At 34.0% G+C, this 18,326-nt stretch overlaps 5 protein-coding genes and 1 pseudogene across 6 annotated transcripts; 2 read left to right on the top strand and 4 right to left on the bottom strand.

Annotated features, from left to right (window-relative positions):
- Positions 1 to 98: 98 nt before the first annotated feature.
- On the bottom strand, positions 99 to 2,270 carry LOC104781850 (uncharacterized). Its single transcript, XM_010506620.3, has 6 exons — positions 1,567 to 2,270; positions 1,411 to 1,491; positions 974 to 1,094; positions 601 to 882; positions 381 to 479; positions 99 to 285 (listed from the first exon to the last, which is right to left on the bottom strand). Exons 1-6 carry the CDS (start codon positions 1,755 to 1,757, stop codon positions 199 to 201), a joined length of 861 nt encoding a protein of 286 aa, XP_010504922.1. The 5' UTR covers positions 1,758 to 2,270; the 3' UTR covers positions 99 to 198.
- LOC104781849 (uncharacterized) lies at positions 2,201 to 3,374 on the bottom strand. The gene is made up of 4 exons (XM_010506619.3): positions 3,231 to 3,374; positions 2,795 to 2,982; positions 2,522 to 2,684; positions 2,201 to 2,406 (listed from the first exon to the last, which is right to left on the bottom strand). Exons 1-4 carry the CDS (start codon positions 3,306 to 3,308, stop codon positions 2,347 to 2,349), a joined length of 489 nt encoding a protein of 162 aa, XP_010504921.2. The 5' UTR covers positions 3,309 to 3,374; the 3' UTR covers positions 2,201 to 2,346.
- A 3,649-nt stretch (positions 3,375 to 7,023) lies between these two features.
- Positions 7,024 to 7,517, bottom strand: LOC109132586 (outer envelope membrane protein 7 pseudogene; annotated as a pseudogene). Its single transcript, XR_015597545.1, has one exon. The product of XR_015597545.1 is annotated as an outer envelope membrane protein 7 pseudogene (transcript).
- A 161-nt stretch (positions 7,518 to 7,678) lies between these two features.
- On the bottom strand, positions 7,679 to 10,354 carry LOC104781851 (pyruvate dehydrogenase E1 component subunit beta-3, chloroplastic). The gene is made up of 5 exons (XM_010506621.3): positions 9,905 to 10,354; positions 9,629 to 9,747; positions 9,497 to 9,540; positions 8,251 to 8,886; positions 7,679 to 8,173 (listed from the first exon to the last, which is right to left on the bottom strand). Exons 1-5 carry the CDS (start codon positions 10,011 to 10,013, stop codon positions 7,837 to 7,839), a joined length of 1,245 nt encoding a protein of 414 aa, XP_010504923.1. The 5' UTR covers positions 10,014 to 10,354; the 3' UTR covers positions 7,679 to 7,836.
- Positions 10,355 to 14,359: 4,005 nt separating this feature from the next.
- On the top strand, positions 14,360 to 15,186 carry LOC104781853 (protein TIFY 5B-like). The gene is made up of 2 exons (XM_010506623.3): positions 14,360 to 14,541; positions 14,646 to 15,186. Exons 1-2 carry the CDS (start codon positions 14,468 to 14,470, stop codon positions 14,956 to 14,958), a joined length of 387 nt encoding a protein of 128 aa, XP_010504925.2. The 5' UTR covers positions 14,360 to 14,467; the 3' UTR covers positions 14,959 to 15,186.
- A 1,932-nt stretch (positions 15,187 to 17,118) lies between these two features.
- On the top strand, positions 17,119 to 18,242 carry LOC104781854 (uncharacterized). Its single transcript, XM_010506624.2, has one exon. The coding sequence runs from the start codon at positions 17,200 to 17,202 to the stop codon at positions 18,085 to 18,087; it is 888 nt and encodes a 295-aa protein (XP_010504926.1). The 5' UTR covers positions 17,119 to 17,199; the 3' UTR covers positions 18,088 to 18,242.
- The last annotated feature ends 84 nt before the right edge of the window (positions 18,243 to 18,326 follow it).

Genomic DNA, 18,326 nt, shown 5'->3' on the forward strand with positions numbered 1-18,326 from the left:
CTTTGTTTGAGTGATGGAGTCTCTTTTAGCTTCTTGCGTGAAATGTGGATAAAGGAGATGAGAGTGTAAAAGCAATGTGTCTAAAACTATAGAGCGACTGGTGATCAAGATTTTACTATGCAGTAGTAAAAAATAACGTTTAAAGACAAGCACCCAATTCTTGGTGAGTGGTTTAATACAATGTTAACATCCTCTGTTTCACTCGGTACTCTCCGGACCAGATTTTCCTTCTTTCGATCGTTTTCTTGTCCTCTTTTTTGCATCACTCTCGCCTTCTTTCTTTTCCTGGAAAGACAAAGATCGAATAGTAAACATCTGCAACCTCTTATTTGTAAACACAAGGCTGCCAAGTGCTAAATCTCTCTATGTAACTATGTTACCTTTTGTGCACCAGAGTTAGACTCGGCTTTAGATTTGAATTGACGTCTCTCTGTATTGTTGTTCTTCTTCTTCTTCATGCATGAAAGTGGATTTGGACCCTGTAGAGTTTTGAGACAACAATGTTAGTTTCTCCCCTGCTACTTCAACTAAGACACAGAACAATGAATCCTAATAAAGTTATATACAACCTACAAATATTGTGAAGAGATTGTACATTACCTTAGCTCTATTTCTTTTGAATTGAGGTCTATCTTTCACACCAAGTGCATTATTTCTTGTAGAAATAACTCGAGGCATCCCCCATTCTTCATTTGCAATTGTTCCTTCTGGTCTATTAGAAGCTACAATTTTCGAAGTCCGTTTCGCCAACAACCTTTTTTCTGTGTCGGTCATATTTAAGCGCCTCTTTTCAGAGTCTTTGGCAGTCTCACGTTGGAAATCAGAAGGTTGATCGATCAGTAGTATGTTCCTTAGTCCAAAGACAAGAGGAACAATAGACTCCTAAAAGAGGAATTAATAACACACGGAGATTAGTATTAAAACATCTAAACCCTCCAAGAAAAATATCCATCAATCTGCTCATCAGACTAACCTGCTGAAGCTTTCTCCTAAAGTCAGCGTCCTGAGTTCCGAGAAAGAAATGCTCGGTGTTTTGTAAACCTAAAACTTGTGACAAACACTCATCTGCTGCTTTTGCCTCCTCGTGCTCACATCTAAAAGCTCAAAAGGGAAGCAAAGCTCAACATCATATACATTATCCAAAACTCAGGTCTAGAACTTCAAAAGTCCTCACTTTTGCTATGCATAAGAGCTCATCTATATCAGTAATCAAATACATTATAGCCTGGAACTATATATTAAGTGGAACATCAATGCATATCAGTTATAGAAAACTCAGTTTCGTGCCTTAAGAAACAAATCGAAAAATTTACACAATGTTCCAATTCATCACACACTACGCAATCTAGTTGGAGACGCCTTCTTCTAGCTATATAACTAAATATAATGAGTGAAAGGGGAAAAGCTTACGTAGCTGTACTGAGCATCTGAGCAGCTTCTAGGGATTCTGAAAAATCTTTACCCAGTTTCTCCAACTCGGCAACCACACATCTACGATAATGGAACAGCTCCATGATAAGAAACTGGGGTAAATTTACAATGGAATCGTGAGAGATAGAAAGAAACCTGGTGGTGAAGAGCTTGACGGGACCTCCGAGGAGATCGGAGATAACAGTGTCGGCGGGGGTGATCTCATTAGCAACAAGATGGTGGATGAAAGTGCCGTCGCAAAGGACTTTGAAAGGCTGACGGAATCCGAAACACACTGTGAAGAATCTAACCGTTCTCCTGTTTTTCTTCTGCCTTTTCACTCTCATCTTCTTCGATGTTCTCTCTACGCTTCGATTTCTCAGAGCGCCAAGACGACGACGCTGGATTTAGGGTTTATGGTTTTTCTTCTTTTGGTTCGGTTCGGTGGAGATAAAGCGTTGATTTTGGTTTACTTGGTTCGATTTATAGTCTTCTCCGGTTTAATAAAATTGCCAACGTCACACACAAAAAAAAAAAAAACTTTATTTATTGGGGAGATTGGAATGATGGGTTCAGTGCTTTTGACTGGAGAATCAATGGATACAAGGTTGACATGGAAGAGGCCATTGGAGGACTGAACCTGACCTTGGCTCATCACCTTAAGTGCACTCCTGTTTCTCAATCGAACCCTAAACCCCTTTTGACTTTGTAATCTGTAGGAACCATGTTCTTTGATTGACTAATGGTGGTAACATGGTTGAAGTGTATCAATAAGGAAGCTTGCTTTCTGTTGTTCTGTAACTAACTACACTGGTTCATTCTATCTTATTCGTAATCATCATATCATACAATCATACGGTTACCTCATTCATCTAAAGCCTTTCCTCTGCAATTCCCACAATACATCTTTCTTCAAGTTAAGAAACAGATCATACCTTAACTTGTATTCTGCAGATAACTGTTCTTCTCATGAATTTCTTCGAACGCTGATTTAAGCTGAGAAATCCAAAGATTAAACATAATTAAACCTCAGAATCATTACTTCAAAATCCAAGACCAGGCACTGACTTATATATATTTCACATTCATAAGAGTGGCCATTATACTATACCTCTCTGATTCGGTTTCTCAGGTTCTCGATTTGAAACCGGTTCTCTGATCTAAACCTCTCAACGGTTTGCATAAACTCATTCATCTCTAAGCGCTTCACCATGTAGTACTTCTCCCTCTCTTCATCTAACTCTTTCAGCTCTTCAACCTCGCTCTTCAGTGTCCTATATCATCCAATAATACCATACACCATTTAAAAACAAAAAAAATCAATCAAACGCATTGATTGATGATATCAATAACCATCAACGAATTAAACCAAGAATGATCAAACCTCAATTGATGTATATAGTTCTGGTATTTGGAACCGAGATCCTCAATGTTAGATCTGAGAACTGTGATCTTGAGGTTTTGCGAAGCTATTTTTTGGTCTAACATCAAACATCTGCGTTCTATGGATTGTATACTTTGGTGCTTCGTTGCTAAAATCTGTGATTTGTTCACTTGTAACTCTTTCTCCGCCTATCAAACAATTTGAATCCACAACATTCAAAAATTACAGAGTATGATCTGTTTGATGATGATTCGCTAGGAAAATTGATTTTCGAAATTGAAATTAAAAGCAACAGTTCATCAACCTGAGATCTCGATCAACATAGGGTTTCTCATATTTTTCATACGACCCAGGAGAATTTCTAAAACTCACTAGCGACATTGAAACTCGATGATTCAATGGAACGAGCAGAAGATAGGATCGTAATTGATGATACCTGGAGAAGATGGAGTCGTTGTTTTCTGGTGAACTCCATTTGATCGAGTCTCTCCTTGAACGCTGCCGAAAGCGCCATTGCTAGATTGTGAGAGAGATAGAGAGAGAATTCGAATTTTGAATTTGGGAGATTGGATGAAACAAATAGAGTGAAATATAATATTTTTATATGGGAAAAATAAAATGATGAACTTTCAAATTTTGGTCGTTTAAACCGTGAACTTTGTTGTAGGTGTAGGTCATTTAAAACATCAACTTTTATTAACTAGTTTTTTTTAAATATGAAATTTCGTTGACTAAGCCAAAAAAGACATGACGTTAAATCCGATAATTGACTTACTAATAGACGTTACTATGCCGTTAATCACTCTGTTACTGACAAAACGACGTCGTTTTAATGGAAATTTTAATTCGAAAAAATATCATTTAAACTATGAACTTTTAAATATAGGTCATTTAAACCATGAACTTGTAAATGTATGTCATTTAAACCATGAACTTTCAAATTTATGTCATTTAAATTATAATATATGAAAAATTTGATCAATCTTTCAAACTCTAATGTAGTGTCCTAAAACAAAATGATCAATCCTTCAAATTCAAACTCTAGTGTAGTGTCCTAATAAATGAAAAAGACTTAAGAAAAATACAAAAAAAAAACACAAAATACATGACAATGGTCGAAAAAGAATAATGAATTGATGTTCTTCTTTTTCTTTTTCAGAATTGCATTATGAGGCAGAGCCAAAGAAAAAAGAGAAAAAACTAAGTATTGGAAGCGAGAATTTGAAAGAATTTATTAGAAAAGAATTAATGACATAATTCATAGATTTTCTTGTATTGTAAAAGATTTTCAAATCTTTCTTTGTGATTCTAAGGACAATAATTTGTATTATTTTATTAGATTTGAATAGAATTTTAATATAATTGAAAATAGATAAATTCTTCTAGTTTCCATCTAACGTAAAAAAGAGTAGACTAGTTTCAAACAACAACAGAAACAAAATGAAAATGGATAAATTTGCTCCTTCATCCTCTATCCACGAAGGCTAGGAGTTAAAAACTTCAACAGAAACAAACACTACAATAGTTTATGGAGTTTCAGGATCATGACCTTGACCAGCAAATTCCTGTAGATGATACTTAACACCATGGCCCATAATTTACATATTATATTCCCTTCTAAAAGACTTCATTCGACTTAAGTAATTCGTGTAAGTCTTACTGCATTTAAGCTTTTTATTTAGCATTGGTAGTATCTTTGTCTCTACCGTAGCTTTACTTACCGACCCGTTTTTGTCACGCCACCCCCGTTTGATAGCTTCAACTAATGCAGCCTGCAACTCTTGACTCTCTTCATATGTCCAAGAATTATATGGATTTTTCTTAGTTTTTGTCTTTGTGTGTGACCCTTCTCATGTATCCATTCTAAAGAGAAAAAAACAAAAAGAAAACATAAGGAAATGACTTGACATGGGAGTGTAAGTAACTATATAAAATTGAAACAGAGAACTTACGAAGGATGACTGTGGTTTTCGTGAGATAATAGTTGTTTGTTTTGCTTTTGAGAAGTGAAAGGATCTCCAATATTATATAGGAGAAGAATCATTGTAACAAATACTACTTTTTAGGGATTTTATGATTTTAATAAGAGCAGATGGTAATTTAAAATTTGAAAACAAACATGCTAGAATTTCCATAAAAAATATTTATCAGTTGATCCGATACATGAGAGCACAAACTTCACACTAATCTTTCGAATATCCACAAAGAATATTTAGTCAGTATCACTTTTACCAAATCACAGTCTGAATTAAAACAAATACTAATAATGTTGCTCATTTAATAATAATAGTCTCACTTTCAATATCTCGATGTTTAAAAGACGTATGCTCTGTTCCAATTAGTTTTGAGAACAAAGAGTTCAAAGTAAATCACATACGACTACATGACTCTATTTGCAAAGGTTTTGAAATCAATGCATCATGTAAGAGAGGAGACAACGACATCGACCGAAAGCAAAAAAAAGAAACACATGGTTGGAATCGAAATAACACAACAGCTTGAGAAACAGTACAAAAGAGAGAGAGAGCCTGTTCGGATTCATGTCGCTAGCGACAGCAAGTAGCGACCACAAAATACTTTATAATAAGTTTTTGGAAGGCAATATCAGGGGAGAGTACAACGCCGGTGTTAATATCGAAGACGCTGCGACTTACCAAAACAGTCGCCGATAAAACCAGCGACACCCGTTATAGTTAGAATCAAATAAAGTGTCGCTGATTGCCGATGATGAATGACGTGACTTTAAAATTTTTGATCGCTCGCCTCAATCCCACGAAAAGAAAAAGAACCTTCAAACCAGCCGCGCCACTCCTGTAAGAATCGTACTGAAGAACTTGCATGAGTTTTCTGGCCATTTTTTTATTATTATTTCGTGCAAAGTAATATCCAAATCCTAGCTTAAAAGGTCAGACTTTTTTCTTCACAATTTGCACTAACAATTCTTTAACATTCTAGTTAAATCTAGTTGCTATTAAAAAATACATAACATCCAATAACACTAGAATTTAATAGAAATGAGAAGTTCATGACTTGAATAACACTAGATTCTGAAGTAATTTAAAAGACAACTGAAAAGTACTTAATTTAATAACAGATGAATTTAAAAGACTTGATAAAATATTTAATCCAATAACACTGGAATTCAAATGTCTAATAATTTCTCTCACATTCTCGCCTCCAATACCCCCTCCCTAAACTAGGGTTAAATGGTTTAACCGGTTAGGCTTATATACTTATGCGGTTTCTAATAAATCAATCGGTCCGGTTACCGAACTGAACTAAAATCCAATTATTCAAATCAATTGCGCCAAACGGTTAGACTTTTTTCCGGTTTGCTTCGATAACCAAAATTTTCAGGTTGTCTAGTTTTCACCGAACACCTAGGACAAGTTCATGGTTTATATGTCATACATTTACAAGTTCATGGTTTAAATGGACGATATTTAAAAGTTCATGCTTTAAATGGCTTATATTCAAAAGTTCATGGTTTAAATGATATTTTTTCGAATTAAAACTTCCATTAAAACGACGTCGTTTTGTCAGTAACATAATCATTAACGGCATAATAACGTCTGTTAGTAGGTCAATTATCAGATTTAACGTCATGTCTTTTTTGGCTTGGTCAACGAAACTTTATGTTTAAAAAAGCTAATCAACAAAAGTTGATGTTTTAAATGGCTTAAAACAAAGTTCATGGTTTAAATGGTCAAAATTTGAAAGTTCGACATTTTTTTATATACACAGTTATGTATAAGGCCAAAACATATAGAGTCCTATACTAATAAAGCCCATGAAGCCTTCTCAACTTGATAAAGAACGGCAAAACTGATTTCATATAATTAACCAATTTTGTAGTGATTTAAGTACTTAATCACACTTTGAAACAATTAATATTCCGAACTGTTAATATCTTAAATTATTCACCATTGCAACCGATTCGGAGTATCCAAGTTATTCGTCACTCAACTGAATTGTCGTAGTCAGTGGTCCGAGTTCTCTTTGTCGATTAAACTAAACTCAAGCGTCCAAATCTACTCAGCTACTACCACACAACCTACAACTTCAAATAACTAACTTGATACAATGTACATTATGTATATGTGTGACTTTGTGAGAGCCATGGTTTATGTAACACAAGGATGAAACAGTGCTCGTGGCCTCGTGCTGATCAAACAAAGAAAAGTCACATTTCGTCCCCAAAATAAGAACGAACCTTAATCATACTGATAGATCTTGAATTTTGCCTTAATATTATACTTTGCAAATAAGAACAGCAAAAAAAACACAGAAGCATTCCAATGGAAAATTGCACAAATCAACCGGAATAGGCAAACATTTTAGAAAACGAGAGAGAGAGAGAGGTTTATCACAAAGGATGGTAAAAATTAAATACAAAGGAAAACTCAAGGGAAGGTCGCATCAGACTGACTTGATCGCGGTGGAGGGATCAGGATCGGAGTTATCGGGAGGAGTATTTGGGATGAGAGGAGCACGAATACCGGAAGTTGTGTCGATGACGTCTTCGTCGTCGGGATCGTAATCCGGGTTTAGAGATCTGTCGATAGCTTCACGCCCTGACTCCAGGCAAGGCTTACAAGCTAACTCTATCGTTACCCATCCCAAGATTATTCCGGCTATTGCGATCACCGCGCTTGTTATCGCCGCCATTGACTGCTCTCTCTCTCTCTCTCTGTATGATTCTCACCCCTTTCGACTCAACGATAGAGTTAGCTTATGAAATGTCAAATATCAAACGCGAAATGTCACTTATACCCTTATTCTTTTAGTATAGTCGTCGGCAAGAATTATGAATAAGCTAATTACCATAATTATATTTTGTTGATTTTTTTAAGTTTTGATTAGTGTATGTAATGTATGAGTAAGTGATGAAGACGTTACAATTTGTTATTGTCAAATAAAGTATGGTCCATATGGAAGTTTTCTATAGAGTTGTTTAAATGTTCAAATTGAAAGTATCATTCACCCAAGACAAACAGAGGAAAACAAAACGTAAAAACAGTCACTGTAAAAAAAAACAAACATTACTGGCAGAGTTGTTCGACGGCAGTGACGATTTGAGCTGGTTGAACAACCGTCCATTCCTCCAATGTACCAGCGTAAGGAGTTGGAACATCTTGAGAAGACAAACACATCACCGGAGCATCCAAGTAATCATGAAAGTTCTCGTTTATGGCAGCTGTCAAGCTGGCTCCGATTCCTCCCGTTCTCATACATTCCTCTACAATCAAAACCCGGTGGGTCTTCTTCACGGAGTTTCCAATTGTGTGGAGATCAAAAGGCTTCAACGACCTAATGTCGATAACCTCTGGATCATACCCTTTGTTCACCAGCGTCTTTGCAGCCTGCATTGCATGGTACCTGATACAAGTTTTCTATTAGTTCTGGATATTGTTTCGATTTCAACTAAGAAAAGCTTTTAGTTTGTGATTCAGTACCTCATCCTCGAATACGTCAGTATCGTGATGTGTTCACCGGGTCTGACCATTTCCGCTTCTTCCAGATTACAGATGTATTCTTCGTCTGGGATACTCTCTTTGAGGTTATAGAGCAGAACATGTTCGAACAGAATCACGGGATTCTCGCTTCTTATCGCCGCTTTCATCAATCCTTTAGCGTTGTAAGGTGTTGAGCAAGCCACCATCTGAATCCCAGGAATTGACTGGAAGTAAGACTCAAGCCGCTGAGAATGCTCAGCTCCGAGCTGCCGGCCAACACCACCAGGACCACGGATTACAACCGGGATAGTGAATTGACCACCAGATGTGTAGTGAAGCATGCCACAGTTGTTGGAGATTTGGTTGAAGGCTAAGAGTAGAAACCCCATGTTCATACCTTCAATGACAGGTCTTAGTCCTGTCATGGCAGCTCCAATGCCCATACCAGTGAAGGCGTTTTCACAAATTGGAGTATCGAGAACCCTGAGATCGCCGAACTTGTCAGCTAGACCTTTGGTAACTTTGTATGAGCCTCCGTAATGGCCTACATCTTCACCCATGACACATACATGTGGATCTCTGTCCATTTCTTCTTCTAGACCTTCTTGAAGAGCCTCAAAAAGCAATAGCTCATGTCTGAACATGTTATATAGCTACAATTAGTTATGCTTATGTTGTGGCAAGAGAAATAAGCTTCTGAGAAGGAAATATGATTTCTCTCACGGAATACAGAGACAAGATCAGAAGATGTGCTACTTCGAACGAAAGATGCATAAGTAAAGATGTAAACATCATCGCATGATCTTTGTAAGGCTTTGAGACTGTAGATACAGATATCAGATGCAGGGTCACATGTATAACTTATGATACAAAAACTCTATATAATCAACAGGGATTTTTTGAAGGCTGAAGTATGGGCTCTTTTATACAGAGATACAAACATAATCTAGAATTGACCCGGATGTGACACCACCAGACTTCAAAGAAAAGGCATTTGCATAATTAAACATAATGAATCTAAACAGTCTAAGAGCATCCACAACGGTCCTGATGGAGGTGCTCTAAGCAGTATCATAAATCTAATGCACTATAAGATCAGCCATAAACCTGAACTACCAACAAACACGAGAGAATTTGTTCCTTGCCAACTAACATCCAATATTATGGTCAAGAGTCCAAAAAGTACTAAATCAATGCATTTAAATCAAACCATTTAGCATTTAGCATAAGGAATGAAATAACATACCCAGACTTTGATGGGGTGGAACTGGAAGCAGTGTCCGCCTTCGTCTACAGAAATCGAGAACCACCCATCAAAAGATCCATTACAGATTCTTAACAAGAGAAAGAAGATAAAAAAGATTAAACACATACATACCGCAGCAACAGCATTTGGTATCATCAACGGCTGAGAACGACGAGCTATGAGGCTAGAAGAACCAAAGCTTTTATTAGTTCCCTCATCAGATCCAGCCACAATGTATCTCTTACTCCTCACTAACATCAAAAACAAAACCACACAATAAAATTCTATTAAGATCCTACCAAAATTCATATATAAAAATTTTGCGATTACCACCCCTGGAATCAGACAGTTCCACCAACAAATTCGAAATCGAAACAAACCAACAAAGGAAGCAAATCAAGCAAAAACCTGAAAGAGAAGAGCGAGAATGAGCGACGAGTTTGTTGGAATCGATAGAATTAAACGGCGAAAGAGCCGCTGCAGCTCCAGCTCCAGCTCCTTGGAGTATCGCAGACATTGATCCCAGAAAAAAATCAAAGAGAGGAAAAAAAAATCAATACTGACAAGTGTTAGAACAGAGAAGAAACAAGAGCGGAGAAATCGATTCAGATATAAAATCTGATAAAATCCGGTTATTCCCGGTATGGTGACCCTAATTTTGTATTTTGGTAGTTCCACCTGAACCAACTAAATTGCACTTACCCACTTTTAGATTATAGAACATTTGTTTTTTTCAACTCAAAATTCTTAAGCAATACATTTTTGTTATTTTTTTATATGTGTAACTAGATTTTAACTCGCGGTACACCGCGTGCAAATAATTTTTATTACTATTTATATTTTATATTGTATTTGTTTGTTAAATATTAGATGATTTTCATAGAGAAATAACTAAATTTCGTGACCGTTTGTGCGGCTAAATGCAGAGTCGGCCCTTAACACAGGCAGGTGAAACACATGCTTGTGGCTTCCAAATAAGATAGTGAATATTCGACCCTTTTTCCTAAAAACTTTATTAGTTCTAATGGTAAAAAGGTAAGATATTAGTACCAAAAGGTCATTGTTTCAAATATTTTTTAGTATTCTTTGTGTTTTTCAAGTTTTTTTTAAAAAAATATTAATGTATAATTGGCTCCACCAAAAAATGAGCTTGTGGCCTTAATATTTTCAGAAAAGACTCTGGTTAAATATTTATATTAATTTTTTAACCCCGCAATATACTTCATTACCATTTATTTGTTATATTTAGTTTGTTTTGTTTAGTGTTTAAGATTCTATTTTGATTGTTAATTATTATAACATAAAATAAGGGATTTAAATACATAGTAAGTCATTTATAAGCTATGATTAAGTCATGTTTTTTTCTAATGATTTAATTGTTTTACACATCTTAGTTAAATCAAATTAATTTTTATATGTCAGATATTTTAATATTAATATTGTTAACAAATAATAAAATGAGGATTTAACCCGTGTTAGCATAAATTTAATGATATTTTATTAATTCCAACATATTCTCTTTATAACCCATCTACTATATAACCATATCATATAGTGTATTTTTTTTAAACTAATTTTACATATTTGTAATATTTTAAAATTTTATTAAGTTTATATATATAAATTATAATATTTAAATAAATGTGAATCGAAGTTCTTCTTACGTTAAGAATCAAAGCTCACAGATTTTGAAAAATAAAATAGGAATCAAATTGTTGTTTTATTTGTTTGCAAAGGATTCATAGATAGAATATTTTTAATGCACAATAGAAAGTGTGGTTAAATATATTATAGTTTATGTTTCCATATTTATTCTGCTGTATTTTTTTAGTTGGAATGGTATGTAAAATAGTTAGGAAACAAAATCTGAAGTAATATTATTTTTGGAAACTTTTTTGGGATTCATGTTGTAAATAAATTTTTAAATAAACAAAACTAAAAGAACATAATACAAAATGTACTTCAAAAATGTTAATATAGATAATAAGTTGAACGATATATGGTGAATTTGCTGTAAAAGACTTCTTATATTCAAAAGTGTAGTTTACTAAAAAAAATGTTTTATGAACAATAACATTTTTACAATAACAATAACAACGTTGTAGTATTAACAAAAAAATAACAATAACACACATTAAAAAATGTTATTGTTAAAATGTTATTGTTCATTTTTACGATCTCATCAATTTTCATTAATGTGTGTGTATATTATTGTTATTGTTCATATATAATATAAATCGAAGACGTTAGTTCGGTCTTCAAATCGATAGCACCACTAATTACATGTGCGCATTGTTTTTTAAAAAATTGATGAGATCGTAAGTTAAAATGTGTACATGTGCTCATTAGTCATTTCAGTTCCATACTTTTTGAGTTCGAGTTTTTTAGTTGAAAACCAAACAATTGTATTTTGGCATTTCCCACGTGGATTTAACCTTCTTTGTTGGTATATATGGGTATGTGGCCAAACCCAAAATCTGATGGCAGAATCATGCTAACGAAGCTATTCATCAAGTGAAAAACATGTGGTTTACAAAACAAGTAATCTACCAAATCACGTGATGGCAAGAAATTATATTATTAAATAATGCAATAGTGGATAGAGACCAAACAAAGTGAAGTTGTCTTTCATGATATTCATTCCACTTGACATTCTTAAGATACAAATAGAGACTACATTTTTTTAGAAAAGAATGAAAAAAATATTCTTTTGCTAAATACAACTTTGTTAACGGCCGGGCTCTTAACATTTTAACAGTACTATTTGTTAGTGGAGCTTAACCAGAGCCGTGCCTATGTGCATTAAAATGAAACATTCGCCTACGGCCTTATACTTTGTAAAAGGCAGTCAAATGCATATTTTTATTTTATAAGAGTAGAGAGTTAATGAGGATTTGCAAAATGGTAGCTAAACTAGAAATATGGAAAATAAGTTAGGATGACTACACAATAATCTCTTCATCTCTTCTTAATTGGAATATATTTAAGTTTTATATTTTGCTTCCTTCTATTTTTATTATATAAAAACTAATAAAAACAAATGCATAATCAATTGGTAAATATACAATTCACTATAAATTGTTTCATCTAGTATTACAAACAAAACATAATTTAAAATTTACAAATGATGCACTGATAGTTATTATAGATTAGAATCCGTTTGAAATTATAGTTTTGTAATATTTTTGTATTTAGTTGTAAGATATTGTAATTAGTTTTTTTAAAACATATTTTATTATCGTTTCTGGCCTCTAAATCTCTAGGCACGGCTTTGAGCTTAACCTAACATTTTACTATATAGTCTATATTGATATCTCGAAAAAACTAACAATTTGAAGGATCATCGGAGGAGGTTGAGTGGTTGTTGCTAGCGTTGGTGATGTGCATCTCGATGTTGTGTTCCTCATCTTGGGGTTTGGATTTCAGAGCCTTCTTAAACCAACGATAAACTCGTGCTAAGACAGAATCCAATAATTACAAATGCTATAAGACCCATGATGGAATCCAATAATTATGGCCTTTTACGAATAGAGGGGAGAGATAGAAATTGAAGTCAAAGATCTTAAACTAATGTTGAAGTGTGTCGGTGTGTGCTCATAAGTCGTTTCAGTTCCATACTTTGAGATCGTAAAAGGTAAAAACTAAATACGATTTTTCTTATAAAAACTAAATATTGTAGGTTTTTTTAACAAAAAAAAACTAAATATTGTAGGTTTAAATGATAAAATATTTTTTTATGAATTTTTAAGGAATTTGGAGGAAAAAAAATGTTACATCATTTGCAAACTTGAAGAATTTTTAGATATTTCGTTTTTTTAATTCTTTTTATTTTAATTTTAAAACTAAATTATTATTGAAACTATACAAACTAATAGTAAAATATTTGTAAGCTAGATAAATAAAATAATTTCATTGTATAACAAAACAAAAATTAATTTTTAAAGTTATTGTTTTATTTTTATAATTTGTAATTTTAAGAATTCTGAGATAAATTATTAATGTAAGACCATTAGTCAGATTTACGTTTTGGTAAATTGATTTTTATGTAAAATATAATAACTTCAAATTTTGCCAAAATTAAACCTTACGCACAAAACAAAACAAACAAACAAAACCAAACATTGTATATTGGCATTTCCCACGTGGATTTAACCTTCTTTGTCGGTATGTGGGCAAACCCCAAATCTGATTGCAGAATCATTTATTCATTAAGCGAACATGTGGTTGAAAAAAAAAATGAACTAATGATGACAAATAGTTCATTAATAATCCGACGGTGCATAGTGACCAAACAAAGTGAAGTTGTTTTCATGATATTATTACTCTACTTGACATTTTTACGAAAAAATACTCCAATTTTCCTAAAGAATGAAACATCTTCTTTATTTTTTTGGTGATTTACAACTTTGAAAGCAGGCACTTATACTAATATCTCAAACTTTAAAAAAAACCCCAAAAGAATCTCTGTTATTTAAGGATGTATCCAAATTAAACCAAATTAGTATAGAGAGGATCTCTGTTTCTTTAGGCATGAGTTCAATATTAATATGCGTGCTTTAGTTAAAACATCTTATATTTTGAAATGAAGGGAATATTTTATTTCTCCCAACAACCCAAAACAATTATACAATGAATTGTTTAAAAAGATTCTTCTCTTTTTAAAGGGTCAATGGATTTAAAATACAAAAAAAATGGAAGTTAACAAATGAAAAAACACACAAGAAGCATTTTACACGTGTGGGAAGAGAGAGAAGGAAACAGAAATGTAAAGCTATGTTCTGTCCAAACTTCGCTGTTCTCTTTGCCAGCTTTTGTTTATCCTTATCTCCTCCTCTCTCTCTCTCTCTCTCTTTTCGACCACAACACATTCAGAACACGCAGACACACATATATAAATCAATAGACTGACACAAAATCACAGCATCATCATCACAAACTCCACAAGCCTTTTTTACTCACAACTAAAAAGAGATGGAGATCCAAACAAAATGCGACTTGGAACTTCGCTTATTCCCGTCTTCTTATAATTCTGATTTCCACACCTCGTGAGTCTCTCTCTCTCTCTCTTTATGCTTAATCTGTACTATATGAGTTAAGAGTCAATTTACAAACGATACTGATATCGTTTATATTATTAATGGTTTTGTAGGGTGGAAGAATCAAGCAGCTCTGAAATTTCACAACCAAAGCAAGAATCTCAGATGCTAACAATTTTCTACAACGGGCACATGTGTATTTCTTCAGATCTTACCCATCTTGAGGCTAAAGCTATACTGTCGCTAGCGAGTAGAGATGTGGGATCATCGTTAAGAAGTTCAGACGGTTCGGATCCTCCGATGATCACAAACAATATCACCACAATTCATCGTCAAAAGGCCTCTATGAAGAGATCTCTTCGGAGTTTTCTTGAGAAACGAAATGTTCGGATTCAAGCAACTTGCCCTTACCATCATTCCCGATAGCATTATTTATTTATTTCAATTTTTCTCTCTCTCTCTCTTTTTTTTTTGGCTGCGACATAATCCAATTGTGTGTGTTGGGTTTTTTTTTTTCGTGTTTAGGATGCCCTTAATTAGTTAGCTTTAGAGTTTAAAAGTTTCAGATTTTTCAGCAATTTGTGTTTAAGTGTTCAAGAAAGAACTTTTAGCTTCTAGCTACCTTAATGGATATATCTAGTAACATGAGAACAATTTCAAGTTATAACGATAGGTTTGAAGACATCAAAGTATTATTTTCATATAAAGGTATGTATAATCAAATTCACTTTAAATCGGTCAATGTATTGGTAGCCATGTACTTAATTAAAACTTATAAACTTAGAACAGAAATCTAAATCTAAATGATTTGGTAAGATGAATCGGCATAATTTTCACTATAAACCATCTTTTACAAATTAAAGAAGGGTGTGAACTTCATGCTGACATTGTTGTTCTCCATATGGCGTTGTGGGGTGCTAATGGTGCGAGAAATATCCATATACCAAATTCTTTAAGAGATGACAAATTGGTTGGAAACATATTATGTAAAACCTTCGAGTCTTCAAACATCACCTATAAGTTTTCCCTCAATCCTCATGTACAATGTATCCCTGGCTGTCCCACTAGTTCATACCGAATAAGAAAGTCTAAGATCTTTGCCAAAACTATATTGTCAGTTCTCCGTTAGTATACAAGTGGGAGAACTGAATATACTCGTGATAATACATGTAGATTTATGAATATTAAGAAGAAAAAAAAAGGTTCGGCTAAAAGTTGAAGATGTTGAATGAAAAAAAAAAAAAAAAAACTCGCAAGTAACCTCAATTTATGGCTTGTAATTTAGGAAATTCAATCTTTTATATATGTATGTTTTGAGAAAATTAATTGTGTTCTTATATATCTTCTTCAATTAGGTTTCATAAAACTATATAGTTAGCCTAAAATTTAGACCATTGTACACAATCTTTTTCAAGAAAGATACACTCTACACATCTTTAAATTTGTACCATCTTAAGAAATTAATTTATAAATAATGCAGAACAGTGGGGAAAAAAAAACAAGACATGATGGATAAAAAGGATAAAACTTAAAATGTAATAATAAATAATAAACGTGCAAGAATAGTCGAGACATCAGGACAAGTTAAGGTAACTATAACGCTTGTATGGTAAAATCTAGACCAGCCGCCAACGTGTGAGCTCACATGAACTTCGCCATTGCCACGTTTTGGCTTAACGAACAAGCTGATAGTCAAACTATTTTTTTTAGTCTCAATTGTTTTTTGTCTGATGATATACATATGATATTATACCTACTTTGGCTTCTTATAATACACATAACCCATGTTTAAACTGCTGACAAGTGACAATACAAAGTGTGAGTGATTAGTCGATAACCACAATAGTTCATGAAAAATGACTCCAATATACAAGTTTGAAAGATTAAAAATAAATAGAAACTCCCATGAGTTTCTTTCACTCCGGATAAAGAAACGGATAAACTCAGATCAATCGTTTTGATTCAATCTTCATATTTTATTTTTTATTATATAAGTAAATTTTGGTTCATTAGATGATGCAACAAAATAGAATTCACTTTTATAGATACGTGGAAGCAAAGCCATCATATAATCGTTGTTTTATTTTACTTTGTTGTGCTGTCAAAGCGTGGTACATTTTTTCTTATATTGTACATTTCAAAGGTACCTAATGTAATGTATAAACATATAGTAAAGTAAAAATTACGGATATGTGTTGTTGTCACATGATGACCTGTCGTCGTTTATGCAGTACCAAAGCCTCTGTACCTTGACTAAAAATGTTTTTTTACGATTTGCTTATATCACCCAATATAGACAAATAGTATTAATGTTGTACCTATCCTAAAATACATCTTATATATGTTTAATCGACATTTTCAGGTAAACGAAAAGTAAATCAAAGATTAATTATTAGATGATACTTGCTAAAGACGATTGGGTATTAAATCCACGTAACTCAAAAGTTAAATCAACATGAAACGACAAATAGCGAATCGTGGCAGGATCCGCAAGTAAGATATAGTAGTTGATGACAAAGGGTAAATTAGAAAATTTATAAGCTCAATAATTCAGACATATGACCCCAATATAAAGAGGTCCGACCATGACCAATTCAAAGATCAAACACAATCTACAGCCTTCATCCTAAAACCCAATGCCCAACTCATCACGACCAATCTCACAAAATGACAGAAATGTCCTCGTATGTTGTTGAAAACCCTATTTTCGAGCCTTATTACAAACCCAAGAAACAATACAACAACTTGTACTCTTCGTTGCTCCCCATCCCCTTATCTATATTCATCTACATTTTGTGCTTCCACGTTCTCGACGTGTCTCCTTCGTCGATATTCAACAACACGAAGATCTTGTTCATCATCTCCAACGCACTTATCATCATCATCGCTGCTGATTACGGTGCATTCACTGCTAGAGAAAATCACGATTTCTACGGAGAATACGTGGCCGCGATGAGAAACGATGCAAGAGAAAACCCTAGACCGGAAAACGCGGGCTATGGGGTGAGTTTGGCGGAAGATATCAAGAACCGAAGTGAGAAACAAGAAGAAGCCGTGGGAGCGAAAGTTATACAACATCGGTATATACCTAACAAGGAAGCTAAAGTTCCTGAGAGAACCGTACAAGTGGTGAGTGATGAGAACCAACCGAAAAACATAGCTATCGAAAAATACGAGTCAGTGACTAAGCCAAACATTCATAAAACTGCTACTAAAGAAGAAAATTGCGACGCAAGAAAGCTGGTTAACTCTAAACCGTACGGGAGAAGCAAGTCGGATAAGGCTCGTGGACGCGTGTCAATGATAACTAAGGAACGTCGTCAAGAGATCAAACATAGACCTAAAAGTTACGATCGAAGTCAATGGGATAGCTCGAAATGGATGGTTGTTCACAAGGGGAAGAAGGCTGAGGAGATGGAAAAGGCGACGCAGAAGTGGGAGAATGTAAGAGAAGAGTCAGAGGAGTTCTCGAAGATGTCGAACGAGGAGTTAAACAGACGAGTCGAAGATTTCATCCATCGATTCAATCGAGATATCAAACGACAAAGTTTTTAGTCTAGTTTAATTTAATTTTGTCGTTGTACAAATGCGGCAAAATTTAGTCAACCTTTTTGTGTCATTGTATCTTGTTTATCATTTTTATCTTGCCTTCTTATGCATTTTGTCGTTAGAGTTGGTAATGAGATCATGGAGATAATCGTTAGTTTAAACTTCGATGGTTGAAAAAAATGAAATTAGACTTTTAAAAAAACTTGTTGCCTACTGTTTTATATAAATGGAAACTGAGTGTTTTG

This window comes from Camelina sativa, chromosome 4, assembly GCF_030686135.1.
Source record: "Camelina sativa cultivar CO46 ecotype springtype chromosome 4, ASM3068613v1".
NCBI classification, from domain to species: domain Eukaryota; kingdom Viridiplantae; phylum Streptophyta; class Magnoliopsida; order Brassicales; family Brassicaceae; genus Camelina; species Camelina sativa.